The sequence below is a fragment of the Pongo abelii genome, chromosome 1 (genome assembly GCF_028885655.2).
Source record: "Pongo abelii isolate AG06213 chromosome 1, NHGRI_mPonAbe1-v2.0_pri, whole genome shotgun sequence".
Taxonomy (NCBI): Eukaryota; Metazoa; Chordata; class Mammalia; order Primates; family Hominidae; genus Pongo; species Pongo abelii.
Window position 1 is genome coordinate 70273403 of NC_071985.2, and position 26502 is coordinate 70299904.

At 35.7% G+C, this 26502-nt stretch overlaps 1 protein-coding gene across 6 annotated transcripts in view; it reads right to left on the minus strand.

Annotated features, from left to right (window-relative positions):
* The window catches only part of TDRD5 (tudor domain containing 5), a 106296-nt gene that overhangs the window by 39832 nt on the left and 39962 nt on the right, over nucleotides 1-26502 (minus strand). For 3 of the 6 annotated variants that reach the window (XM_054550538.2, XM_054550565.1, XM_054550560.1), the window contains exons 8-14: nucleotides 23993-24165; nucleotides 22729-22949; nucleotides 18569-18781; nucleotides 18173-18239; nucleotides 10381-10581; nucleotides 9245-9403; nucleotides 7083-7244 (exon numbers count right to left, since the gene is read on the minus strand). In XM_054550538.2, the coding sequence (XP_054406513.1) occupies nucleotides 7083-7244; nucleotides 9245-9403; nucleotides 10381-10581; nucleotides 18173-18239; nucleotides 18569-18781; nucleotides 22729-22949; nucleotides 23993-24165 (1196 nt within the window). The remainder of the gene's footprint in view (nucleotides 1-7082; nucleotides 7245-9244; nucleotides 9404-10380; nucleotides 10582-18172; nucleotides 18240-18568; nucleotides 18782-22728; nucleotides 22950-23992; nucleotides 24166-26502) is intronic. The other 3 variants (XM_054550544.1, XM_024254930.2, XM_054550571.1) reach the window with 1 other exon arrangement.

The window sequence follows — 26502 nt, forward strand, 5'->3', positions numbered from 1 at the left end:
AAAGAATGCATGAACTTGAAGACAGATCCCTAGAAATGATCAAATCTAAACAAAAGAGAAAAAAAGATTGGGGGGAAAAACAAAAAAACAACGAAACAAAAAACCCAAAACAGAGCCTCAGGGACTGTGGAACAATACCAAAAGATATAACATTTGTGTCATCAGAGTCTCACCAGGAGAACAGAAAGAGTATAATGCAGAAAAATAATTTGAAGAAATATGTTTGAAAACATCCAAAATTTGGTGATAGACATAAATCTACAGATTCAAGAAGTTCACCAAAACCCAAACTGGATAAACCTAAAGGAAATCCATACCTAGACAGGTTCTACTCAAGTTGCTGAAAACTAAAGACAAAGAACTATCTTGAATGTGGCCAAAGAAAAATAACACATTACTTATAAAGGAAGAACAATTTCAATTACTGTGGATTTTGCATCAGAAACCATGTAGGGCAGAAAGAAGAAGAATGAAACTGTTAAAGTGCTAAAAGAGAAGAAATGGGAACCCAGGTTTCTATATACAGCCAAAATATCCTTCAAGAATGAAGTAATAAATACATTCTCAATAAAGAAAACAGAATTCATGGTCAGCATACCTACTCTAAAATAATTGTTAAAGGAAGTTCTTTGGACAGAAAGGAGATATCAGAAGGAAACTTGGAATATCAGAAAAAGAAAGACCAACAGAAATGATAAATATCTGGGTATATATAATAGACTATTCTCTTGAACTTTTAAAGAATATTCTTGAAGATGGAAAGCAAAAACTAACATCATAAATTGTATGTAGGTATAATACATAAGACAAGGATGGCATAAAGGAAAAAGGAAGGGGTAAAAAGACCTAAATAGTAGGGTAAGATACTGACATTCCAAAGTGGTAAAATGCTGACTAAGTACCTTGTAAAAGTCAAGAATGACAACTGTAATTCCTAAAGCAACCACTAAAAACACTATACAAATAGATATAATAAAAACATAGTACTTTGGGAAGCCAAGGTGGGCGGATCATGAGGTCAGGAGATTGAGACCATCCTGGATAACATGGTGAAACCCTGTCTCTACTGAAAAAAAAAAAAAATTAGCCAGGCATGCTGGTGGGCACCTGTAGTCCCAGCCACTCGGGAGGCTGAGGCAGGAGAATGGCGTGAACCTAAGAGGCGGAGCTGGCAGTGAGCTGAGATTGTGCCACTGCACTCCAGCCTGGGCAACAGAGCAAGACTCTGTCTCCAAAAAAAAAAAAAAAAAAAACCATAGTAGATAAAATGGAATACTAAAAAATGTTCAAATAACCTAAGAGAAGGCAAAAAAGAGGAGGCAGATGAATGAAAATCAGGGGAACAAACAGAAAAATAAAATGGCAGATCTAAAATAAAAACATATATATAATCACATTAAACATAAATGGTCCAAACCATACTAATTAAAATTCAGATTGTCAGAGTGGATTAAAAAATAATCAAACAAGGCCGAGCACAGTAGCTCATGCCTGTAATCCCAGCACTTTGGGAGGCCAAGGTGGGCAGATCATCTGAGGTCAGGAGTTCAAGACCAGCCTGACCAACATGGAGAAATCCCATCTCTACTAAAAATACAAAATTAGCTGGGCATGGGGCACACGCCTGTAATCCCAGCTACTCAGGAGGCTGAGGCAGGAGAATTGCTTGAACCCGAGAGGTGGAGGTTGTGGTGAGCCAAGATCATGCCATTGCACTCCAGCCTGGGAAACAAGAGCAAAACTCCGTCTCAAAAAAATAAATAAAATAAATAAATAAATAATCAAACTATATGCTGTCTCAAGAAACTTACTTCAAATATAATGACACAGGTAGGTTAGAAGGATGGAAAAAAAATATACCAGGCAAGCACGCACACACACAAACACACGAAAACTGGAATGGCTACACTGATATCAGATTATGTAGACTTCAGTGCAAAAAAAGTAATTGTGAATAAAGAAAGACATTTCATAATGATAAAAGGGTCAATTCACCAAGACATGTAAGAATCCTAAATGGATAACACCTAACAATAGAGCTTCAAAATGCACAACAAAAAAACTGACAGAATGAAAGGAGAAATAGACAAAATCCAAGATTATAGTTACAGACTTCAGTGTTCTTCTCAGTAATCAACAAAATTGGTAGATAGCAAGGATCAGAAGAACTGAACAATACCACCAGTCAACTGGATCTGACATTTATAGAAACTCCACCCAACAACAGAATACATGTTTTTTTTCAAAGACACATGGACATTTACCAAGCTAGACCACATCCTGTGTTGACAAAACAAACCTTAACAAATTTAAAGAACTGAAATCATACTAAGTGTGTTCTAAGACCATACTAAACTGGAAAGAAGTAACAGGAAGTTAACATGAAAATTTCCAAACACTTGGAAATTAAACAACACACTTCCAAATAATTCATGGGTCAAAGATAATATCTCAAAATAAACTATAAAATATTTGAACTGAATGAAAATGAAAATACAATACGTTTAAATTTGTGAAATGCAGCTAAAGTGATATGTAGAGACTCATAGCATCAATGCTTATATTAGAAAAGAAAGGTCTCATATCAATAAAGTAAACTTCCATCTTAAAGAAATAGAAAAAGAAAGCAAAAATAAACCCAAAGAAAATAAAAGAAAGAAATCAACGAACTTGAAAACACAAAGACAAGAGATAAAACCAGTGACACCAAAAGCTTATTCTCTAGGAATGGGAAGTTCAATAAAATGGATAAATCTCTAGTAAGACTAATAAAAAAGGGAGAAGACAAACTGCCAATATCAGGAATGTAATAGGAGATTATCATTGCAGACCCTGCAGATAACAAAAGGATAATAAGGGAATACTATAAACAATGTTATACATATAGTTGACAACTTAGATGAAGTGAACCAATTCCTCATTTGATAACTTAAATGAGTCACTTCCTCAAAAACCACAAAATAACAAGACTAAGATAAAATAGCTGATTTGAATAATCCTCTATCTACTAAAGCAATTGATTTTATAATTTAAATTCTTCTGGAAAAAAGTCTCCAGGCCCAGAGAGTTTTATAAGGTAATATCAAACATTTTAAAAATTAACTTCTCTCCCTGAAAAAGAACCTGATTTTATGTAACCTTTTCCAGAGAATAGATGAGCAAATACTTCCAACTCATTTTATTAGGACAGTATCACCCTGTACAAAGTGTACATCAATAAACAAATAAAGAAAACGTGGTATATACACACAATGTAATAATATTCAACCTTTAAAAAGAAGGAAATCTTGTAATATGTGACAAAATGGATGAACCAGGAGGACATTATGTTACATGAAAGAAGCCAGATACAGTAAGAGGAATAACACATGATCTCACTTACACATGGAATCTAAAAAAGCAGAGTGAAATAGCAGTTACCAGAGACTAGGAGGTGGAGGGATTGGGCAGATGTTGGTCAAAGAACACAAAATTTCTGTAGACAGGAGGAGTAAATTCAAGAGATCTGCTATACATCTTGGTAACTACAGTTAATAGTGACATATTGTATACTTAAAAATTGCCAGGAGAGTAGATTTTAAGTGTTTTCACCACAAAAAAATAACAAATATGTGAGGTAATGCATATGCTAAGTAGCTTGATTTATACATGCTACAGTGTATACATATATTGAAACATGTTGTACACCATATATGCAATTTTACTTAATTAAAAAAACTAAGAAAATAAAGACCCACACAAACAACAAAAATAAATAAAAAGGAAATACAATTCTACATAATCTTTCCCAGAAAACAGCAAAGGGGGCAATATATTCAGATTTATTTTATGAGGCCAGGATTATCCAGTACAAAAATCAAAGACAATACAAGAAAACTACAGACCAATATCTCATGAAAACAGATCTCCATTTGCATGTACTAATGCAGACAACATTACTGATATAGAAAAAAATCACAAAAGATACCAACAAAACACCCCCTAGAATGGATAAGTGAAGTTAGGTAGTTCAAAAAAAACACCAATTTCTATATACTAGCAATTAAAATACAAAAACTGGGGAAAACATTTATAATAGCTCTCAAAATAAGTGAAATACTTAGGTATAAAATTAACAGAACATGTACAGATCCTGTATACTGAAAATTATAACACTGTTGAAGAAATAAAAGAAAACCTAAATAAATGGGGAGATACACCATGTTCATGGACTAAAGCATCAACTTTCCTCAAAATTATCTATATATATAACACAACTCCAATCAAAATCTCAGGTATAGATAAGCTGATTCTAAAATTTACAAGGAAAGAAAAAGGAACCAAAATATTAAAAACAATTTTGAAAAGGTATAAAATAGGAGGAATCATACTACCTGATTTTTTCTTTTTCTTGAGACAGAGTTTCGCTCTTGTCGTCCAGGCTGGAGTGCAATGGTGTGATCTCAGCTCACTACAACCTCCCTCTGCCTTCTGGGTTCAAGCAATTCTCCTGTCTCAGTCTCCTAAGTAGCTGGGATTACAGGTGCCCACCACCACACTTGGCTAGTTTTTGTATTTTTTAGTAGAGACAGGGTTTTGCCATGTTGGCCAGGCTGGTCCTGAACTCCTGACCTCAGGTAATCCACCCACCTCGGCCTCCCACAGTGCTAGGATTATAGGCATAAGCCACTGCGTCCAGCCCATACTACCTGATTTTAAGAGGTACTATATAAGGCTACAGTAATCAAGACAATGTGGAAGTGATAAAGAGACATACATATAGGTCACTGGAGAAGAATATAGAATCTAGAAATAGACTTACAGAAATATAGACAATTGATTTTTGATAAGGCTTCAAAGACAATGGAGATATCCCAATGGAGATAGGATAGCCTTCTCAAGAAAGGATGCTGGATCAATTGGACATCCACATGTAACAAAATGAAACCTGACCTAAATTTCATGCCTCATAAATAACTCAAGATGTCTTGATACTGGAAACACTGTCCATAACAGAAAACAAGTTGATACGTTAGGTTTTTTCCAAAATTAAAAACTTCTGTATGAAAGACACTATTAAGAGAATGAAAAGACAAGCTACAAGTGAGAGAATATTTTTGAAAATCACATTATTTGACAAAGAACTAGTATCCTGAATATATAAAGAACTCTCAAAACTCAAGAGTAAGAAAACAACCCAATCAAAAAAATGGGAAAAAGACTTCAACAGAAATTTCACCAAGAATTGTGTATAGATGACAACTAAGCACATGAAAAGATGTTCAACATCATTAATCACTCGAATTTAAAATCACGCTGTGATACTACTACACACCTATTAAAATGGCTAAAGCAAAATTACTGACAATGTCAAGTGCTGACAAGAAAATGGAGCAACTGGAACTCATATATTGCTGGTGAAAATTCAAAATGGTACAGCCACTCTGGAAAAAAATTTGACATAGACTTATCACATGACCCAGCAATCTTACTCCTGGGTATTTACTGTAGATAAATGAAGCTTATGTTCACACAAAAACCTGTACATGAATATTTATAGCAGCTCTATTCATAAATACCCCAAACTGGAAACAACCCAAATGTCCTTCAATGGGTGAATGGGTATACAAACTGTGGTAAATGTATCCCATAAAATACTATTCAGCAATCGAAAAGAACATATTATTGATATATGCAAGAGCTTGGATGAATCTCAAAGGTACAGAACTACAGTGAATGAAAGAAGCCAGTATCCAAAGGTTACATACTATATGATTCTACTTACATGACAGTCCTGAAAAGGTAAAACTAGAGTGACAGAAAACAGACCCCAGACCAGTTGCTAGGGGTTAGGGATGTGGGGAGACTATGATTACAAAGCAGTAGCACAAGGGAGTTATTTTAGATGATGGAGCTGTTCTGCATCCCAATTGCAGTGTTGGTTACACAAATCTACACATTTATTAAAGTTGATAGAATAGTACACCAAAAGTCAATTTTACTATGTGTTAATTTATAAAAGGAAAGAAATATTAACATGAAAAAAAGTTATACAAGGGAAAAAAAGGTGTAATAGTGTACTATAATACTCGGCCAAGCCGTGAAGAGCATTTACATAGTCACAGTAATGTAAATATTGAATGGTGATCTGACGGAAAGTTTGATATACTATATCAGTAACATGGTAGGGGGAAGGGACAAAAAGGTTATGTTTGTGTGTGGTGGTGGTAAGGCGATGAAAGAGAACTAAGCCCTCATCTTTCACAGTGGGAAATCCACAGATACTTAAAACTGAAAAATCAGGAAATAACAAATAACAACATGAGGATGTTATTTAATGAAAGAAACAGAAGTAAATTCAAAAAGCAGCTAAAAGAGATAAACGTGGTTGCTCTGGGAAATAGGAAATATAGGGGAAGGAGTCATGGGGGATCTTAAGTTTTGTGTACATAAACATTTGATTAAAATAAAAATACATCCTCCAAAAAAGTTGTAAACATTTTTCCCAATGGGTTTTTCATAATATAATTTCTCAATACTAGTTTCTAGCTGCTGTATAATTCTTGAAGACCACCCCAAGTCACAGGATATTAACTAGCACATCAAAGCCAGATAGCTTTTTTATGATCAAGGTTATATTGCTACAACTTTGGTCTTGGTTACTATGAACAAATTTTTTTATTTATTTTATTTTTTTGAGACAGAGTCTCACTCTATCACCCAGGGTGGAGTACAGTGGCACAATCTCAGCTCACTGCCACCTCCACCTCCTGGGATCAGGCATTCTCGAGCCCCAGCCTCCTAAGTAGCTGGGATTACAGGCACATGCCACCACGGCTGGCTAATTTTTTTTTGGTACATTTTGTAGAGACAAGGTTTCATCATATTGACCACGCTGGTCTCGAACTCCTGACCTCAAGTGATCCGCCCACCTCAGCCTCCCATAGTGCTGGGATTACAGGTGTGAACCACTGCACCTGGCCTAAGAATTTGTAATACTAAAAGCAGTGGGGTTTAAAGAGAGTTTATTCCAGTCCTCTTCACTTATGAATTCAGTGTATTATATTAATTACATATTCAAAGACTATCTTTCCTTCTCCTACCTCATTTTCTTCCTTCAGATCATTTGGTTCTGGGTTGGACCACTTTGGATCTTCTTCAAAGCTCTTATTACAGGTTTTCAAAGAATCAAATTCAGAATCCTTTAATGGCTCCTTTGACTCAGATTTAAGATGACTTAAAGACTTTTCATCATTAATATCTTGCTAGTAGATATGAAAGAGAATTCTTTTATTTTCAATATTAATGCCGTTTCCAAAATCTACATGCCTATACATTTTGGGGGGAAGTTTTTGCTATGGTTCACACAAATGCTACATTATTTTATAGCTTTATCCATGATCCTAGGTCTTCCCATCCTGCTACCCTAGTTCCAGCCAACGAACATTTATTGAACCCTTATTATGAAATGTCTACAAGACAGCTCTGTGAATACAAAGATGAATGCAACAGATTCCAGCTCTAAAGGAACTAAAAAATATTGTGGAAAGACCTAGAATCAGTCTTCCAAGTACAGCCATCACAAAGATATGACCAAAATATGATTGATAGAAGAGGACATCTGAGAAGATGCAATGAAGAAGATAACACTTAAAAGATGAGTAGGAATTCACAAGGAAGTGGGTGTAGAGGTGTAGGTGTGTGTGTAGCATATGGGAGTCTTAATATGTCAAAGTACAGACTAGGGTGGAATAGTAGAGTTTTAAGCCCTTTCTCTTTTGCAGAAAAGATGGTTCTTATTTCATTTCCAGAATAAAACTATGATTATTTGAAGATACCAACAGAGTGATAGGATATTCTAAAAATATTAAAGGTTGAATTCAATTTACTATTTAAAAATGAAGACACAGAATTCTCCTAGTCCAGTAATAATGACTAAGAAAAATTCAGGCTTTGGAAAGTGTTACGGGCATACAAGCTTCATTAATTTTAACATTAACTAGAAATCTAAAAATCTTTATATTGTTTTGAACGTGCAGTAGGAAACATCAGTACATATTTTTCATAATAGGTAATCTCCCAGTAGTCAAAATGGCCTTTATCTTTTCTAATAATTAGTAAATGTCTACTTAAAAAATCATCTCTATAATTTTATTTTAAAAGTCAGATATATAAAACACACTAAACAAAATAATATTTTTACATCTTATTCAAAGAAAATAAAAAGACATTGTATCAATAAAACAAAACATTTTTGGCCCTCAAATTAAACACATCCTGTATTCTTAGCCCAGTATCTGCTGTCGTGAGGAATATAAGACTTGGAGGACATGGTTTATTTGTTCAAGAAACATTAAGTCCTCACTATATGCTTCACTTGCCTTTTACACATTGAGTATCCCTTATCCAAAATGCTTGGGACCAAAAGTGTTTCAGATTTTGCATAATTTTGGATTTTGAAACATTTGCATATACATGAGATATCCTGGGAATAAGACCCAAGTCTAACATGGAATTCATTTATGTTGCATATATACATTATATGCATAGCTTGAAGGTAATTTTATATAATATTTTAAATAATTTTGTGCATGAAACAAAGTTTGGACTGCATTTTGACTGCAACCTGTAATATGAAGTTAGGTGTGGAACTTTCCACTTGTGATATCATGTCAGGACTCAAACATTTTGAGATTTTGGAGCATTTCAGGTTTTGGATTTGTGCATTAGAGACGTACGACCTATCTTTATAATGAAGATATGAAAGTATAAACCTGGTAAGTTGCTGTAAAGATTAAATTAGTTAACACATGTGAATGCTTTTAACAGTGCCTGCCATGTGGTACAAGTTCAATAAATAATGCTGTTGTTCTTATTACTGTGGGCTGGAAAAGATACATAATAACATTACAATATTATTATTACTGTGAAGGGAGGAGTTGCTGAAAGTTTACAGGGAGAGTAAGAAACGAGAATACCTGAAGAACCTGTGTACTGCAGAGGGAAGAAGAATAGCATTCAGAGTCAGTGTAGTGAACTCACAACTGCACAAAGGCAGCAATGGAATTTACTATATGAGAGCAATTGTTCAGGAAGAGGCATGACTGAAGCAAACATTTAAGCCAGCAAATAAAGAGACAAATTGTTAAGATCACTGTGCAAAATTTCCAAACTTTCCAAAATTTGGAAAGCCTTGGTTTCATCTAAAAAAATGAGGATTACAGTAATAAAAAGAATTATACTACTATTTGCAAAAATCTCTTACCAGGATATGTAACTCACTCTCTTTTGACTGTGGACTTATCTTTCGGTCTTCATTAAAATAGTGCTGCTGGGAAGGATAACCCATTTCTGTCAAGACAATGTCCTCTGGCCCTCCACTGGATGTCGTGTATAAAGCTAAAGGGTTGAGCTCACTGAAACCCTAAGATTAAAAAAAGAAAAGGGATGGTTTAATTTACATGACCAATAGAAGAAGGGTGAGAAAGCACTTAATAACTTTCAAATGCTATGGAAGTATATTATCTTCCGAATTTTATTTTATTTATTTATTTATTTTGAGATGGAGTCTCGCTCTGTTGCCCAGGCTGGAGTGCAGTGGTGCAATCTCGGCTCACTGCAACCTCTGCCTCCCAGGTTCGAGCGATTCTCCTGCCTCAGCCTCCTGAGTAGCTGGGACTACAGGCACGTGCCATCACACCTGACTAATTTTTTGTATTTTTAGTGGAGATGACGTTTCACTGTGTTAGCCAGGATGGTCTCAATCTCCTGACCTCGTGATCCACCCACCTTGGCCTCCCAAAGTACTGGGATTACAGGCGTGAGCCACCGCGCCCGGCCTATCTTCCAAATTTTAACAGTTAAAAATGTGTCCATTGTTGACAGTTTTTGCTGTTACAAAAATTATCAACATAATAGTGAAACAGATACTATCAATAATTGCAAAATAGGAGTGTTATTCTTCTCTAGGACAATTTCAGATAACTACTTATTATTATTATTATTTGAGACAGAGTCTCACTCTGTTGCCCAGGCTGGAGTGCAGTAGCACCATCTCGGCTCACTGCAACCTCCACCTCCCAGGTTCAAGCAATTCTCTGCCTCAGCCTCCCAAGCAGCTGGGATTACAGGCGAGAGCCACCGTGCCAGGCCAGATAACTACTTTTTAAATTAATTATTTAAAATAGAAGTATTCACATTTCAAAGGACAATTAGTCAAATGCAGTTTTTCTGTGGTCATCTGAAAATTAAGAGTGCTCTGCATTAAAAAGCCAGGAATCTCGTGGATGTCTCTAATTGGTTAAAGAATAAACCAAATAAACTTCTTTATTAAATTATCTTATACCTTGACGTGGTGAAATTAAACAAAATATATTACAAAATACATCCAGACTGCTCCACCTTAGAAGAGATATTTTCTCGGCATACAATAGCATGGCCCTCTGTTCTCAAGACATGATGGAAATAGACATCTTCGTTTGAGGATGTGTCACACAAAAAAATGTTAAGGATTCCATCTACATATTCATCCACTACCCCCACTAATGGCTTCAAACCGCACAACTTCTGGAACTGCAAAATAGCTTTCGATGTCCAGTGTTCCTGAAATATGATCAAGATATTGGATTCAGGTGATAGATCTAAACATGAATTATAATAACCATATACAACAATGAATTCTGATGAACTAGAGATTTAAGTGGAAATAAAATGATAAAAGTACTAGAATAACACATAGGAGGATATATATGATTTGGGGATGAGAAAAGTCAGAATAAAGGAAAAATGATAAAAAAATGTAATTACTGAAAAAATTTAAATAATTATGTGACGTGCAACTTCCATTTTCAGAAATTGTGAGTTAGATTATTAGACCAACCCTCCCATAGAAAACAACTAAAAATTCTAGGTAAAAGAATTATGAAATATATCCAAAAGGCATCAAAGAACTGACAAGCTTGAACAAATTATCAGGCCAAAATTGAAGGGAAAATGGGAACTACTTCTTTTGTCTTAAGGGTACCTGCTAATCCAGGCAATTTGAACTTTGTTTTTTGTTTTTGTTTTTGTTTTTTTTTTTGAGACAGAGTCTTTCTCTGTTGCCCAGGCTGGAGTGCAATGGCGCGATCTCGGCTCACTGCGACCTCTGCCTCTCAGGTTCAAGCGATTCTCCTGCCTCAGCCTCCTGAGTAGCTGGGATTACAGGTGCGTGCCACTACACCCAGCTGATTTCTGTATTTTTAGTAGAGATGGGGTTTCACCATGTTGGCCAGGCTGGTCTTGAGCTCCTGACCTCAGGTGATCCACCTGCCTTGGCCTCCCAAGATTCTAGGATTACAGGCGTGAGCCACCGGATGGTCTAACAGGACAAACGAGACAGACATCAAAGCCAGGGTGCACCCATGGTGGGGAGTTTACAGGAGAACTTTCCTTCATTAAACTGAGTCCCTAAGGAGATACACTCTCAGGGTAAGGGAGGAAGAAAATAAATCATCCTTCACATGGATTTGCAGCTCAGTTTTCACATTACCAGGGTGGTCTACACATCCTCAAGTTGTTAATTTAAATTAACATGGTCCCAGACTGGTAATATTTCTAGATATCTGGCAGAAGCACATGTAAATTCTCTCTGGAGGTAGGCAACCTCAGCCTTTATTATTCAACCATTCTTACAGTTAATTTTTGAAAGACAATGAGCAGTACATAGGCAAAGATTAAAAAAATACAAAGAAACAATGAATCAAAAAAGAACAGAAACAATATAACAAATCCTCAATTTTAGATATTTTAATTTCTAGAAAAATTATAAAACAACTAAACTTACTATGCTTAAAGCCAAAAACCCAAACAAAAACCAGTTTAGCAGAAATTAGCAATCTATAAAAATTGATCTAGCAGAACTAAGAAGTTTTAGATGGTGAAAACATAATAACCCAAATTAAAAACCTCATAGGTTAATTCAGTAACAGATCAGATATAATTAAACAGTAAATTGGTAAAGTGTGAGGTATTTTGGAAAAAATTTCCCAGAATGCAGCATGGAAAGACAGACAGATGTAAAATATGATAGAAAAGTTAAGAGAAATGGAAGAAAAACTGAGAAGTTTTAACACTTTTAATTATGGTCCCAGAAAAAAAGCAGCAGAAATAAGAAGAATACAAATATAAATATGGGAAATAGGCAATAATTGAAGAGATAGTGGTTGGGAATTTGCAAGATTAAAAAAAAGTAACAAACACAAAAGAAGTCTGATGAACCATAAAGTAGCATAAATAATAAATTCACACATAAACACATCACAGCAATACTGAAGAACATGAGCGACTAATAGAAAATTTTAAAAACACCTAGAGACAGAAAGGACACTACCTTCAAAGGAACATCTATTAAACTGACAGCTGACTTCTCAGAAAACGATAAGGGAAACCAGAAGCCAGTAATGATATCTTCAATGTGCTAAAGAAACTAACTGCTAACCTAGAAATCTATACTTAGTAAATACATGTTTCTACAATAAGTGAAAAATAAATGATATTTTCGGATAAACACAACTTTGCTACCAGCTGACACTCATTAAATAAAATCCTAAGGATACACAGTTCAAATGAAGGAAAACGGGTCCCAACGAAGGGTTTGACTGAAGAACGAAGAGCAGAGAAATATGTAATTAAATCTAAATTGACATTATTTTATGCAATTTCTTGAGGGGTTAAAAATAACTTTACACAACAAAAACAGGTCAGAAGGGAGGGTAAAGGAGTTAAAGTGCTCTAATGTCCTTGCATTGTTATGCGTGTTGTATTTCCTAGAGTAATTATTAAAATAATAGTGTATTTCTTAGTGAATTGTTTTAAATATCTCTTCAAAATAAGGCATGCATGGTGAGAAAAAGAATATGTAGACCATATAGTATACACAAAATAAAGTCTAAGAGTTAAACCCAGATATTTCAATTATTACAATAAATGTAATCAGCCTAAACATTCTGGGTGAAAGACAAAAGGTATTAGCCTGGATTAAAAAAATACAACTATATAGTTCATAAAAGACATATCTAGATATAAAGATAGAAAAGGGTTGAAAGTAGAATGACAGTTTAAAAACACACCAGGATAATATTAAATAGAAAATGATATATTAACATCAGACAAAAGAAGTTTTTTTTTTGCATTAGTAGAAATAAAGAGGTTAACTTCATAATGATAAAACATTCAGTCTGCCAGAAAGATATAACAATTTTGGTATTGTATATGTACCTAATAATATAGCCTCAATTGTATACAAAATAAAAACTGACTGAACTATAGGAAGAAATACACAAAAGAATAATCATAGACAAAAGCCACACTTCTTTCAATAATTACAGAAAAGCAATACAGAAAAATCGGAACGAATAAGTTACACACAATAAAGTTGACCTTATGGACATATATAAAATATTACACACAAGAACTGCAGAACATACACTTTTTAAGAAGACATCACCATTTACAAAAAGTGACACTATACCGGACCATCTAACAGCCTCTGCATATTTAAAGGGCTGACGGATACTATCTAGAGGATGATCTCTGACCACAGTGTATTTAAACTAGAAATCAACTACAAAAGGACAAATTAGAAAAATGTTTATAAACCGAGAAACTTCTAAATAATCCATGAATCAAACAAGAAAGCAAAATATAAATTACAAAATATTTTTAACTGAACAATAATAAAACTACTACACAGTAAAACTTATGAGATCCACCTAAAGGCTAGAAATAACCTAAGCTTGCACATCAAGAAGTTAGGGAAAGAACAGCAAAATAAACCCAAAGAAAGTAGAATTAAGGAAATAGTAAAAATAAGACAGAAATAAACAAAATAGAAAAAAATGTTTATAATAGAAACAAGAAAGCCAAACTTGGTTCTTTGAAAAAACTACTCAAAATGGCAAATACCTGTTTCTTTAGATCCTTAAAAAAGATACAAATACATATTTGGAATGTGAAAGGACATACCACTACAGATGTCAACATCAAAAGGACAAAAAAAATTATGAACAATTTATGCCAAAAACAAAATTTTAAATGACATCAAAAATGTCAAGAAGGAACAAAAAGTGAAGATTCTACTATAAATACTATATTGTAATTTTTTGTTGGGGTGGTAAAAGTTGAAACAAAATATTAAGATTAAAAAATTAGTCAAAATTTACAAAATGAGTATTACATATAAACAAGTATATATTAGGTTAAAAATTAAACTTTTGAATAATTTCATGATCTGTAACCTTTATACTCCTGTAGTTATTACAGCTTAAACTGCACTAAGACTTTGGGATAAATATATATTACATCAACATATGCTATAAACTCCAACATACAGTACTATCAATTTAGTTTTGAAAGTTCTATGTCTTTTAAAGGAATTCAGAGAATAAAATTAATAGTCTTTCATATTTGCCCACATATTAACCACTTTCCATAATCGTCATTCTTTCCTGTAGATCTGCATTACCATTTGGTTTCACTTCAGAATTGGAAGAACTTCCTTCAGTATTTGTTGTTCAAGATTGCTAGTGACAAGCTCAGTTTTTACATTTTGAAAATGTCTCCATTTCTTCATTTTGATAGATATTTTCACTCGATATAGAATTCCGGCTTGACTTCTTTTTCTCTTTCAGACTTCAATGTTGTTCCTTTCAATGGGCAGTTAATTATTATTTATATTATTGTTTCCTGTATTTTCCCCCTTCTTGTTGCTTTCAGGATTTTCTCCTTTTGCTTTAGATTTCAGCAGTTTGATTATCATGTGCCTAGGTATGGTTTTCTTTGTATTTATTCTGCTTGGAGTTTGTTGATATTCTTGCCTCTGAATATTGACCTCTTTCACCACACCGTGGAAATTTTTTGGCCTTCCTTTTTTCCATCCTATTCTCTCTCTCAACTCTCCTTCTGGGACTCCAATTACATACCTGTTGGGGTACCTGATATTGAACCGTAGACTTCCTTAAGTCTCTGTCCATTTTCACTTTAATTATTTTTTATGCTCTTCTTCACATTGGATAATTTCTTTTGATCTGTTTTTAAAGTTCATAGACTCCTCCACTGTCTCCGAATCTGCTATTAAGCCTATGCTGAAACTTTTCATTTATTTCACTTTACAACTCTAGAATTTCCACTTATTTTAAATAGTTTCTTTCTGCAGAAATTCCTTCTCTGTTCCTTATGATGAGTAAATCTTTCAGTGCTTGAACATATTCACAATAGCTGCTTTAAAGTCTTTGTCTGCTAACTCCAATGTCTGGGACATCTCAATGTCAGTTTCTACCAACTACGTTTTTCCTTGAGCATATGTCACATTTTCCTGTTTTGTTTTTTTTTTTCCCCCCATGTCTAGTGATTTTTAGTTGAATAGTAAACATTATCAATGTTTCAGAGCTTCTGGATTCTGTTATGCTCTTCTCAAGAGTGATTTGTTTTAACTGGCAGTTAAAACTGTCTGGACCCAAACTCTAAACTGTCTCTTCTGCAGTCTGTAGCAACAGAAATCTCTGTTCAGTTACCTCAAATGCCAACTGTTGATTTTTTCACTAGGTCTACTGAGTTCCCCAACACTTAAGAAAGTTCAGTAGTCACCCAGGGATTTGGGCAAATCACATATAATGATTTGGGAACTCATCCATTCTGTGGTTCCCTACCTTCAAGTATTTCCACCCTAACTTCTAGCTGTTCTGCCATTTCCAAACAATGTCTTATAATTCTTTAAGACAGCAAGACTGCAGATTCTCAGAAAAGAAGCTTGAAAAGTCCCATTGCCATTTAACTTCTGCTTTTTTGCCTGCTTCTGATTTTGCTAATGGGCATAATAGTCTGTTGCTATTATGCTATTACCAAATGCGTTATTTTTGAAATCAGAAAAAAAGACACAGAAATAAAGTGAGAGATTCATTTAGTTAAAAATCTAGTTATCGAGCATTTACCATGCACAAAACCATTGCTCTGGGCACTGGAGATGCAGTGGTGAACAAGATAATTTCCCTGATTTCAGGGGCTCACACTGTCATGCAGAAACAAACAAGACAGTATCAGATAGTGATAAAGCATTATGAAGATAAAACAAGGTGACACTGAAGTGAAGGATGCATTTTTAATTGTCAGGTCAAAGAAGTCCTTTTTGAAGAAATAACATTTGGACTTAAATTTGAATGACAAGAAGGACAATCGTGAGATACTGTGAATAAGCTATTCCAGTTATTAGAATGTGCAAAAGCCCTAAGGCCAGAAGTAGTTTAGAAAGGAACAAAGGAGGGCTGGGGGTGGTGGCTCACACCTGTAATCTCAGCACTTTGGGAGGCCAAGGTGGGTGGATCACTTGAGGCCAAGAGTTAGAGACCAGCCTAGCCAACATGGTGAAACCCCATCTCTACAAAAATAAAAAAATTAGCCAGGCATGGTGGCACACACCTATAATCCCAGCTACTCAGGAGGCTGAGGCAGGAGAATTGCTTGAACCGGGGAGGTGGAGGTTGCAGTGAGCCGAGATTGCACCACTGCACTCCAGCCTGGGCAATGAAGGAAGACTCCGTCTCCAAAAAAAAAAAAAAAAAAAAAAAAAGAAAAGAAAAAAAGAAAGAAAACACTGGCTACAACTGAGTCACAAATTTAGTCCTGTGCTTCCTGATGGCAAAATAGTAAAAAGAAACTTATCGGGAATAAAATGCCCCCAAGAAAACAACCTTGAATACAGGCTTCCACCAAAAAACATATTTTGCATACATTGTTTCTAACAGTCAAAAATTAGAATCAGTTTGAATGTCAAACAATAAAGAAATGGTTAAGCAGGCGATGATGCACATTTACCTAACAGATTACACTACGAATCCATTACAATTGAGAACTTAATAACATATAAAAGTACTTACGCTATAATGCTAAGCAAAAGAGCAGAATACAAAATATTACGATTACTGTTTTAAGTAATGCTGAAAACCATACCAAAAAACCCTCGCTCCCAACATAATAAAATAAACTGGAAGAAACATATACCAAATTTCTAAACTGTATATGTTTGAGTGGTGGAATTATAGGTAATTTTTTTTCTTTTTCTTTCTTCTTTTTTTTTTTGAGACGGAGTTTCGCTCTTTGTTGCCCTGGCTGGAGTGCAGCGGCACAATCTCAGCTCACTGCAACCTCCGCCTCCCGGGTTCAAGCAATTATCCTGTCTCAGCCTCCTGAGTAGCTAAGATTACAGGCACCCACCACCACGCCTGGCTATTTTTTGTATTTTTAGTAGAGATGGGGTTTCACCATGTTGGCCAGGCTGGTCTTGAATTCCTGACCTCAGGTGATCCGCCCGCCTTGGCTTTCCAAAGTGCTGGGATTACAGGTGTTAGTTTTTCTTTCTTCTTTATAAAATTTCTCAGATAAAAAAATATTTTTAAAATAATCCATTTATATGTGAGCAACTGATAAGTTATTTAGATTAAGCAGACAAATATGGCATAATAAATGTGTAGGTATGAGCTAGTAAGAGTTCTGAAGGAAAAATACAAAGTTAGGTACATAAAATAATTATATAAATGCACCTATATACATGAAAATGCCTCCTGCTCCATTCCACCTCAAAGCTCTGCCACAATGTTGCCAGAGAATTATCTTGAAAACATGTTATCTGTCGGTGGCAGTTTCCTATTTACATCCTTTAGTTGCTCCCCAGCCTCTAAAGGACGACAATGTTCAGTCTTCTGAACGTGGGTCTTCACATTAGGCTCCTATTTCTTTGACATTTTCTACCATGCACTCACTGTAGCTCATCCTATATTCTGTAGCCAAACAGAACTACTTAAAATTTCTCCCATTTGAGATGTTTCATGCTACCCTCCCTTTGCTTGGAATGCCTTTCTTTTTTCATCATCTTCCTAATCTTCCTTCAAAGTGCCACTCAAATGCCTCCCTGATTACCCTGGGCAGAAACAAGCAATCTTCCTTTTGCACCTCTACCATTCATTCTTGAAACCTCTCCTATAGCAAATTTTATATGGCATAACAATTTTTGTCTACATGTCTATTTTCCATACTCTATACACTGACTTCTTTGAGGGCCGGTTCTACGTTTTATCTTCATATCCTGAGCATGTAAAACTGTTCTTGGCACACAATAGGCACTCAAGTGTTTGCTGATTAAATGGGAGACAAGCAAACATACCTCTACTGGTCTCACCCAAGCCAAAGAACAAGGGATAGCCTGAGCTGGAAGCTTTGTGTAGCAGCACCTGCAATAGATAATCAAATATATAAGTTCAATCTTCCTGCTATATAAATGCACCTCTTAGCATGACCCAAAGAATCACTTTCTTAATAAGAGACTAAAACGTAGTCTCATCGTCCATTCAAAATTCAGTGTCATGTAAAAGACAACAGAAGAGTTACAATCCATCTGTGAAATGAAATGACCCAGTTGTCAAATATGCACTAAGAAGAAAGAAGGAAGGAAGGATTGGAGGGAGGAAGGCAAGAGAAAAGAGAGACCCCAACCCCACAGAGCTTCAACACTGTGATTCAAAATTTAATTCATCCATTGTTCTAATTCAATTCAACTCACTTGAGGAACCTCAGGGAGGACTTCTGAACAATTCCAATATTTCCAAAGTCTGGGTAGAACACTTCAACTTCCTGTTTCCCAAGGACTCGATGGATAATGACCCGATACCACCACTTATCCTCAGAAATCCTCACACAACAGAGATGTCCCGGCTGAATAAAACATTCTGGCATGACATATCGATCAGAAACCAGCTGATTAGAATAACAGCGCCTGTGGAATTCCATAATACAGAGAAATGCATAGGGGAAGAAAAAATTAAAGATAATTTTTATCAATGTATCAAGCCAGAAAGTCTTGGCAAAAAGCAAAGAAAAGAAAATTGACTTTGTCAAATTGTTAATGCTCATTAATACCAATTAATTGTTTTTTCTTATCTGAATCCCATCTCTTCATCAACAAACTTCTTCATAGAGAAACACACACTCATTTTCTGATCTCACATTCTCTGCTGGATAGAATGTACCCCATCTTCATTTCCCAGTACTTCCTAGGATAAATTAGTTTTAAGACATCAATGACCTGATAGCTCCTAAATCCAGCAGCCTCTCTCCTCAGCCTTCAATACACATGATCTTGCTGCAGCGTTACCCTATCCTGTTTCAAACCCTTTCCTAGTTTTTAAGACACAATTCTCTACTTCTTTGTCAACAGTTATTTTTTTTATTGGCTCTGTATTGCCTTAAATGTTGAGATTCACTTATCTTTAGGAAGTATAACATAATATAAGCTTAGGAACCAATAACCTGGGTCCAAATCCTGAGTCCATCATTTACCAGCTCTGTGACAGTCTTTCTGTGCTTCAGTTTCCTTGTTTAGGATGGGGATGATAAAAATAAAACATTTGCTAAAACATCTGAAAGTTTAGGACAGTGTACACATATACTAAGCACTCAAATATTAGCTATTGTTCTTGCTATATACTGTCTCACCCATTTTCATGTCTTATACCATACTACTGATCAATTGTTAATTCTCAATCTATCTCTAGAAGAGCCTGCATCCTTTCTGCACTTCAAAACTTGAATATTTCCAACTATATGGAAGACATGCTAGTTGTTCCTCAATGCCCATTCTCTTTCCCTTTTCTCTAGCAATAGAGTCCCCCAAATTTTAACTGGGTTAATGGTCATTCAGGTTTCCCAAGCTCTCCTGCATCTAGGTGTGGCTATGTGAATACTAAATTTTGGACAGTGGGATATAAGAAAAAGTGTACATAGTTAAAATGAATATATTTAATGTGTATTTTACCCACAGTTTTAAGAGTGAAAATTCTGGGTTGTGTCTTTCAATAAAACAGGTATATCTCCCATCCCCCACTTCTTTTTCCCCTTCCCAGCAGCTGGCAGGACGACTGGGTGGTGGTAGTGGTCAGCCACACCCAAGACCACGTGAACAGGGACAACACACTATTCTGGAGCAGCAAGATTCTCCACCTGTGTCCCCCTCCCACCACGGAACTGTCATATCAGAGTGTATTGTGTATATTTGGACTATTCTGGGAAGAAGAAATAAACTTTTATCTTCTTTAAGCTACTATGATAAAGTTATATCTAACAGTGTCTAAACCTAATCCTAACTCATACCATCTATTCAACATTGCCAATGACTCTCATGGTCAACTTAGAGACACTACAGGTAAACTTCTACTGATAAGTTTTCACCCCAGCTCAAACCTGCCCAGTCTCTAAAGCAAACAGTTTTCATCATCTCCCTCTCTTTCTTATTCTTCTCAACACGCTTCTTGTCACCTGGTAATTTTCATTTTCCAAATTTATCTCTTCCTTTCTAGTCTCACTCTCATCAAGACTAGTCCACTAATAGATCTTCATCCCTTCACTCCAATGGCTTTCTTAAAACCATCAATGCTTCCCCAGAATAAGATAAAACATCTTCCCATGGTATTCAGAATCTAGCTTTTTCTTAGTCTTCCAGCATCACATCAGTCACTCTCTCCCCCTTCCTGACTCCTGCAACCTCACCTAGTGCTAACGTCACTTCCTTATTGTTGTTCCCAGCACACGCCACTTACTCCTTTGTTAATGTTGGCCTTGGTTCCAGTGACTGGACCTGATTATACCCACTCATAACCTCCTTGACTCGCAAATTCTTGTCTTTGAGGCCTAGCTCAATTATCTCTTTTGTGAAGCTTTCCTCAACCTTGCCCAGGCAGAACGACTCCCTTTTATAATATCCCATGTATCTCCTCTGTCTTCTTAAGCTAATCACGGTATTCGCAAAGGCAAAGGACCATGTCTTACTTATCCTTGTAGCACAAGTGCCTCAACATTCTGACACCAAGCACACAGTAGTTACAGTATTTTTTTTTTCCCCCCCAGACAGGGCCTCACTCTGTTGCCCAGGCTGGAGTGCAGTAGCACAATCATGACTCACTGCAGCCTCAACCTCCTGGGGAGCTGGGACTACAAGCATGCACCATCATGCCCAGCTAATTTTTAATTTTTTTGTAGATACAGGGTCTCACTATGTTGCCCAGATGAATCTTGAACTTCTGGGCTCAAGCGATCCTCCCACATTGGCTTCCCAAAGCGCTAAGTTTACAGGCATGAACCACACTGTACCCAGTCTATAGTATTAATAATAATAGCAGCTAACATTTGGGCTATGCTCCAAGTACTTTAATTTTTAGAACTCTGTGAAGTAGGTACTATTATTATCTCATTTTGGAGATAAGACAACTAGGCCCAGAGAAGTAAAGTAACTTCAAGGTCACAGAGCCAGTAAGTGTGCTTTTAAAACATGTACAAATGTCCCATGGGCATACTGGAATGGAATAGATATTTTTACCAAGTGATTATGAGACTTACATTATGCCAGGTGTCCTGGAGTAGAAGAATACATACTATTGTCAAATTAAAAACATGGAATGTTTTTTGAGATACAAAATAAAATGAAATAAATTATTCTTCTATGACAACAATTTATAAATCAGACATTGTTGTTCATGAATAAATCTAAAGTGGTTGAAAATGTCCATATTTTACATGGTGTTTGCTAACAAAGGACACAGTTTTTAGTAGAGAAAAAAGATAATATACGTTAGTAGTTCTCAAAGTATAGTCCACAAACATGATTTTTACCTGGAAGACGAACTAGCCATTTCTTTCATATCATTTTTGCTTGAAAGAACCACTAGCAAGCCGACTTGGGTATTTGACATTTTTCAAAAATGAAGCAAGCTTGTCACTTCAAGGAAAACAACTCACAGTACATGTTGTCAATGATAAAAATCAAACTTTCGAGTAAAACAATTTTGGAAATGTTGCATTCACCACTGTGAGCTTGACAGCTTCCCAATACTAAACACTTTTCTGAGATCAGTGATGATATTAATGTGATATTTTTATACTGCATAATGAAATGTGTCAACATTTGGAAGATCTGCATAATTCAGCAAACTAGTTATTTTCCAAATGACCAATACATGACGTTATAAAGTTGTATGATCCATTCGGGGATAGTTTGAATCCATGCTTAGAAGCAGCTTTGTGCTTGCTTTAGTATTCTGCTGTTGCCATCTTGAAATTAGTAATTTTTAAACAGGGAGCACTGCATTTTAATTTTGCACCAGGGCCAGCAATTACACAGCCAGTCTTAAATCCATTCAAATTGTAAAGGCAGACCAGTGGATTTTAACATAATAGAGTATAAAAAGTTCAAATTCCAAATAACATTTGAGAAACTACCATTTCTCAAGTTTTAGCATACTATCAAAAAAAAATTCACAATTTTCTGAAAAAGCTGTTAAAATACTTTTTCCCAGACTACACATTGATATGAGGCCAGATGTCTTCAGATACTTCAACCAAAACAACATATCTCAACAGATTAAATGCAGAAGCAAATATGAAAAATCAACTTTCTTCTATTAAGCCAGATATTAAAGAGAGCTACAAAAAGATAAAACAATGCCACCCTTCTAAATTTTTAAACAAAGTTATTTTCATAAAAATGTTACTTATATTAACACGAGAATTATTTTAATATTAAAATTTTAGTTTTAATTTCTATACAATAAATACTGATTAAAAAAAAGCTCTCTTAGGTCTTTAATTTTTAAGAGTCCTGAAACCAAAATGTTTGAGAACTGCTGATTTAAGAGATATGTGAAAAACACATTGAAAACAACAGACTCCTACCGCATTTCAATCATCATGTCTTCGAGTAACTCTGATGAATCCCTGCTATAGATCCGGATGTAGAATTGACTAGGAGAGATGATATACTCCACAAAGACCCCTATGAGGGAACTGGTGTCTAATGGTGGGAGTCTGCATAATTTCTTGTCTGGCACAGCATCTGGCGGGATGTCATGATTTGCCGTTGCCAGGTTGAGCTGTGATTTGTTTGATTCTACTTGCTATATGTTAGGAAAAAAAAAAAAATTAAAAATCTCTTGGTGACATTTCAAACCCCATGGCATGTTTCTCAAAGTATATTTCATGAATCACCTTTATCAGAATCACTTGGGAAATTATAAAAATACAGATTCTTGAACTCTAACCCAGACTTACTGATTCAGAATGCCTGGGAATGGGGCCCACAATTATGCATTTAAATAAATTCCCTGGGTGATTCTTACCTATGTTAAAATATGAAAACTACTACCTTACGACATTAGGTATAGAGTTTAAAAGCATTACACAATTGTCCTATACAAAATTGAAAATATGATACTTCAAACATCCAGGCTGAACCAAGGTGGATTCTTATCCTACTCAAACATATCAGCAGTCAAAGGTAACTTTAATAGGTTAAATTTCAGACTAGTCTTCCAATCAAAAGCAGGATTTCTCAAACACTCTCATTCTGAAACATACTGTTTTCCTCTAGGCCTTCTATTTTCCTCCAGAAAATACAGCAAGCTCTCCTAACAAAACTTTTTCCTTCCATGAAACAAGCCAGGTAGAAAGGGCAGAAGGGAAAAAGAGCAAGCAATGATTCCTTAATAACAACAAAATAAGTAATGGGAGATAAGAACACAAAAAGGGTGAACTGTGTGTGGAGATGAAAGAAAAGAAAAAAAATAAAAGCACCCTATAATTGAGGATGGGTGTAGAGGCAATTTGCAGCAGTGTTGAGGCACACAGCCAAAACGAAGCCTCTCAAGTTTTCCCTCTAAAGCCCCTGTGGGTTTTCAAGACATCATGAGAGAGCTGTCAACTCTCAAAACCATTCGAAAACTTTAAAATGAGTATTGAGGAAAAGCTACTTACATAAAAGACTGAAAACTAAAAAGAATGCTATATGACATAACTTCAATACAAAGACGATTTCTTCTAATAAATGATATATCCAGAAATAAGACTTTTCTAAAAAGAATTTTGGTTTAAAGAAACACACATTCATTTACTTTCCATAATGCTGAATCTCCAGTGCACAAAGTCTTTAAACCTCACTCACCAGCTGTAAAGGCTTTACCACGAGATTAGGCTTCTTGCAAATCTTCTGTTGTGGCTCTTTTTGTTTTTTTGAAGGGCAATTCCATACAGTCTCTTTGACAGTAGCAGTAGACAATGAATTTCTAGGTAGACTGGAGACACAAGCTTTGGCTTCTATTTTCTTATCTGACTGAACTAAACACAAATTTCTGACTGATGAAACAACTCCATCTCAAATGGCCAATAGAGCAGCCTACGCATATTTGTTAAAATAGCTGTACAACCATTACTAAGCACCTTCAACACACCAGGTGCTAGAAAGACAATGATAAATGAGAGATACAAACCTGTCCTTGCAGACCTTTCAGTGTGGCAAAATATAAGGGAAGTTCTAGGTGGGAACAAATCTTAAATTATTTGTGCTAGGGGGAGGGAGGCTTGTGATCTGATAAGGTTTCTTTTTTTTTTGAGACGGAGTCTTGCTCTGTTGCCCAGACTGGAGTGCAGTGGTGCGATCTCGGCTCACTGCAAGCTCCGCCTCCTGGGTTCACATCATTCTTCTGCCTTAGCCTCCCGAGTAGCTGGGACTACAGGCACCCGCCACCATGCCCAGCTAATTTTTTGTATTTTTAGTAGAGACAGGGTTTCACCATGTTAGCCAGGATGGTCTCGATCTCCTGACCTCGTGATCTGCCCGCCTCAGCCTCCCAAAGTGCTGGGATTACAGGTGTGAGCCACCGTGCCCAGCTAAGGTTTCTTAAACTTTAGTTAAAGACTTAATTTTTTTCAGCATCTTGATTTCAATTCACCTCTTGTTCAAATTAAACAGGGACTATTCTTCGTTGCTTAACGTAGAATGTATGTAACTACTTAATATTCCATAATACAATTCCTTAATTCTTGGGAAATTTTCAAGTTAATCATGTATTTTGTTCAAATTTACATGCGTATGATAACTACAAGAGGTTGGCATATTAAAACAGACTCCAGGCTGGGTGCAGTGGCTCACACCTGTAATCCCAGGACTTTGGGAGGCCGAGGTGGGTGGATCACAAAGTCAGGAGTTCAAGACCAGCCTGGCCAATATGATGAAACCCCGTCTCTACTAAAAATACAAAAATTAGCTGGGCATGGTGGCGGGCGCCTGTAGTCCCAGCTACTTGGGAGGCCGAGGCAGGAGAATCGCTTGAACCTGGGAGGTGGAGGTTGTAGTGAGCCAAGATCACACCATTGCACTCCAGCCTGGGTGACAGAGCGAGACTCCATCTCAAAAAAAAAAAAAAAAAAAAAAAAGATTCCAGATAGACCTACAAGCATGGTGGCTCCTAAAAAATGAAGTCATAAGTACACAAAGATGTAGGTACAAGAATATTTGTCACTGTATTTTTTTGTGATGGTGAAAAAATGGGAACAATCCTAATGTCCATCAGTAGAAGACTGGTTAAGTACATTATAATTATATGTAACTTCAAATGATGAAATAAGCTTGTTTGTACTAATATGAAAAAACACCCACAGTATATGAAGTGTAAGAAATGAGGATTCCCATAATACAGATGTCCACGGTGGTTTGACTTTCTTATGGTATGAAAGTGATACACATTCATTAGAAACCATACTTCAAGTACCCATACAACACTGTTTTTCACTTTCCGTATAGTATTCAGTAAATTGCAGGTGATATTCAACACTTTAGTATAAAATAGGCTTTGTATTAGATGATTGTGCCCAACTGTAGGCTAATGTAAGTGTTCTGAGCATGTCTAAGGTGGGCTAGGCCAAGGTATGATGTTCAGTAGGCTAGGTATATTAAATGCATTGTCTACTTATGATGGGTTTATTGGGATAGAACCCCATCATAAGTTGAGGAAAATCTGTATTTATATACTATTGTTTTGTGTAGGAAAAATTATACATGTGATAATTAGCTATATCATATAGAAGAGGTCCAAAAATAAACACACTAAAACTATTAATGCTAGTTACCTCTGTATTGTTGGAATTGTTTAAACAAGCATGTGCAGCTTTTGTGATTAAAAAAAAAAGATCTATCTTACATATTCATTGGAAAAAGTCTTGGAGGCTATATAAACATTCTAAGAGCATTATTTTTGAGGGGTGGATAAAATAACAGAAAATGTTCTCTCTCTACTCATCTGTGCTGTTTATATATTTTCAGAATGAACATGAGTTACTTTAATAATCAGAAAAATCAATAAAGGTAGTTACATTTTGAAAAAAAAAAAAAAAAAAAAACCTGTCCATCATAACCATTCATTCAAGCTTATAAAAATACAAGTACCATACTGCAATCTAGTTTTGCGAGGAGTTGCCATCAGAGAAACTAGGTAAAAGGTACATGGTATCATACTGTATTATTTCTTACAACTCCATGTGAATCTAAAATTATCTCAATAAAAACTTCAAAAGAAAAAGGTCATGGCCGGGCGTGGTGTCTCACGCCTGTAATCCCAGCACTTTGGGAGGCCGAGGCGGGCGGATCACGAGGTCAGGAGATTGAGACCATCCTGG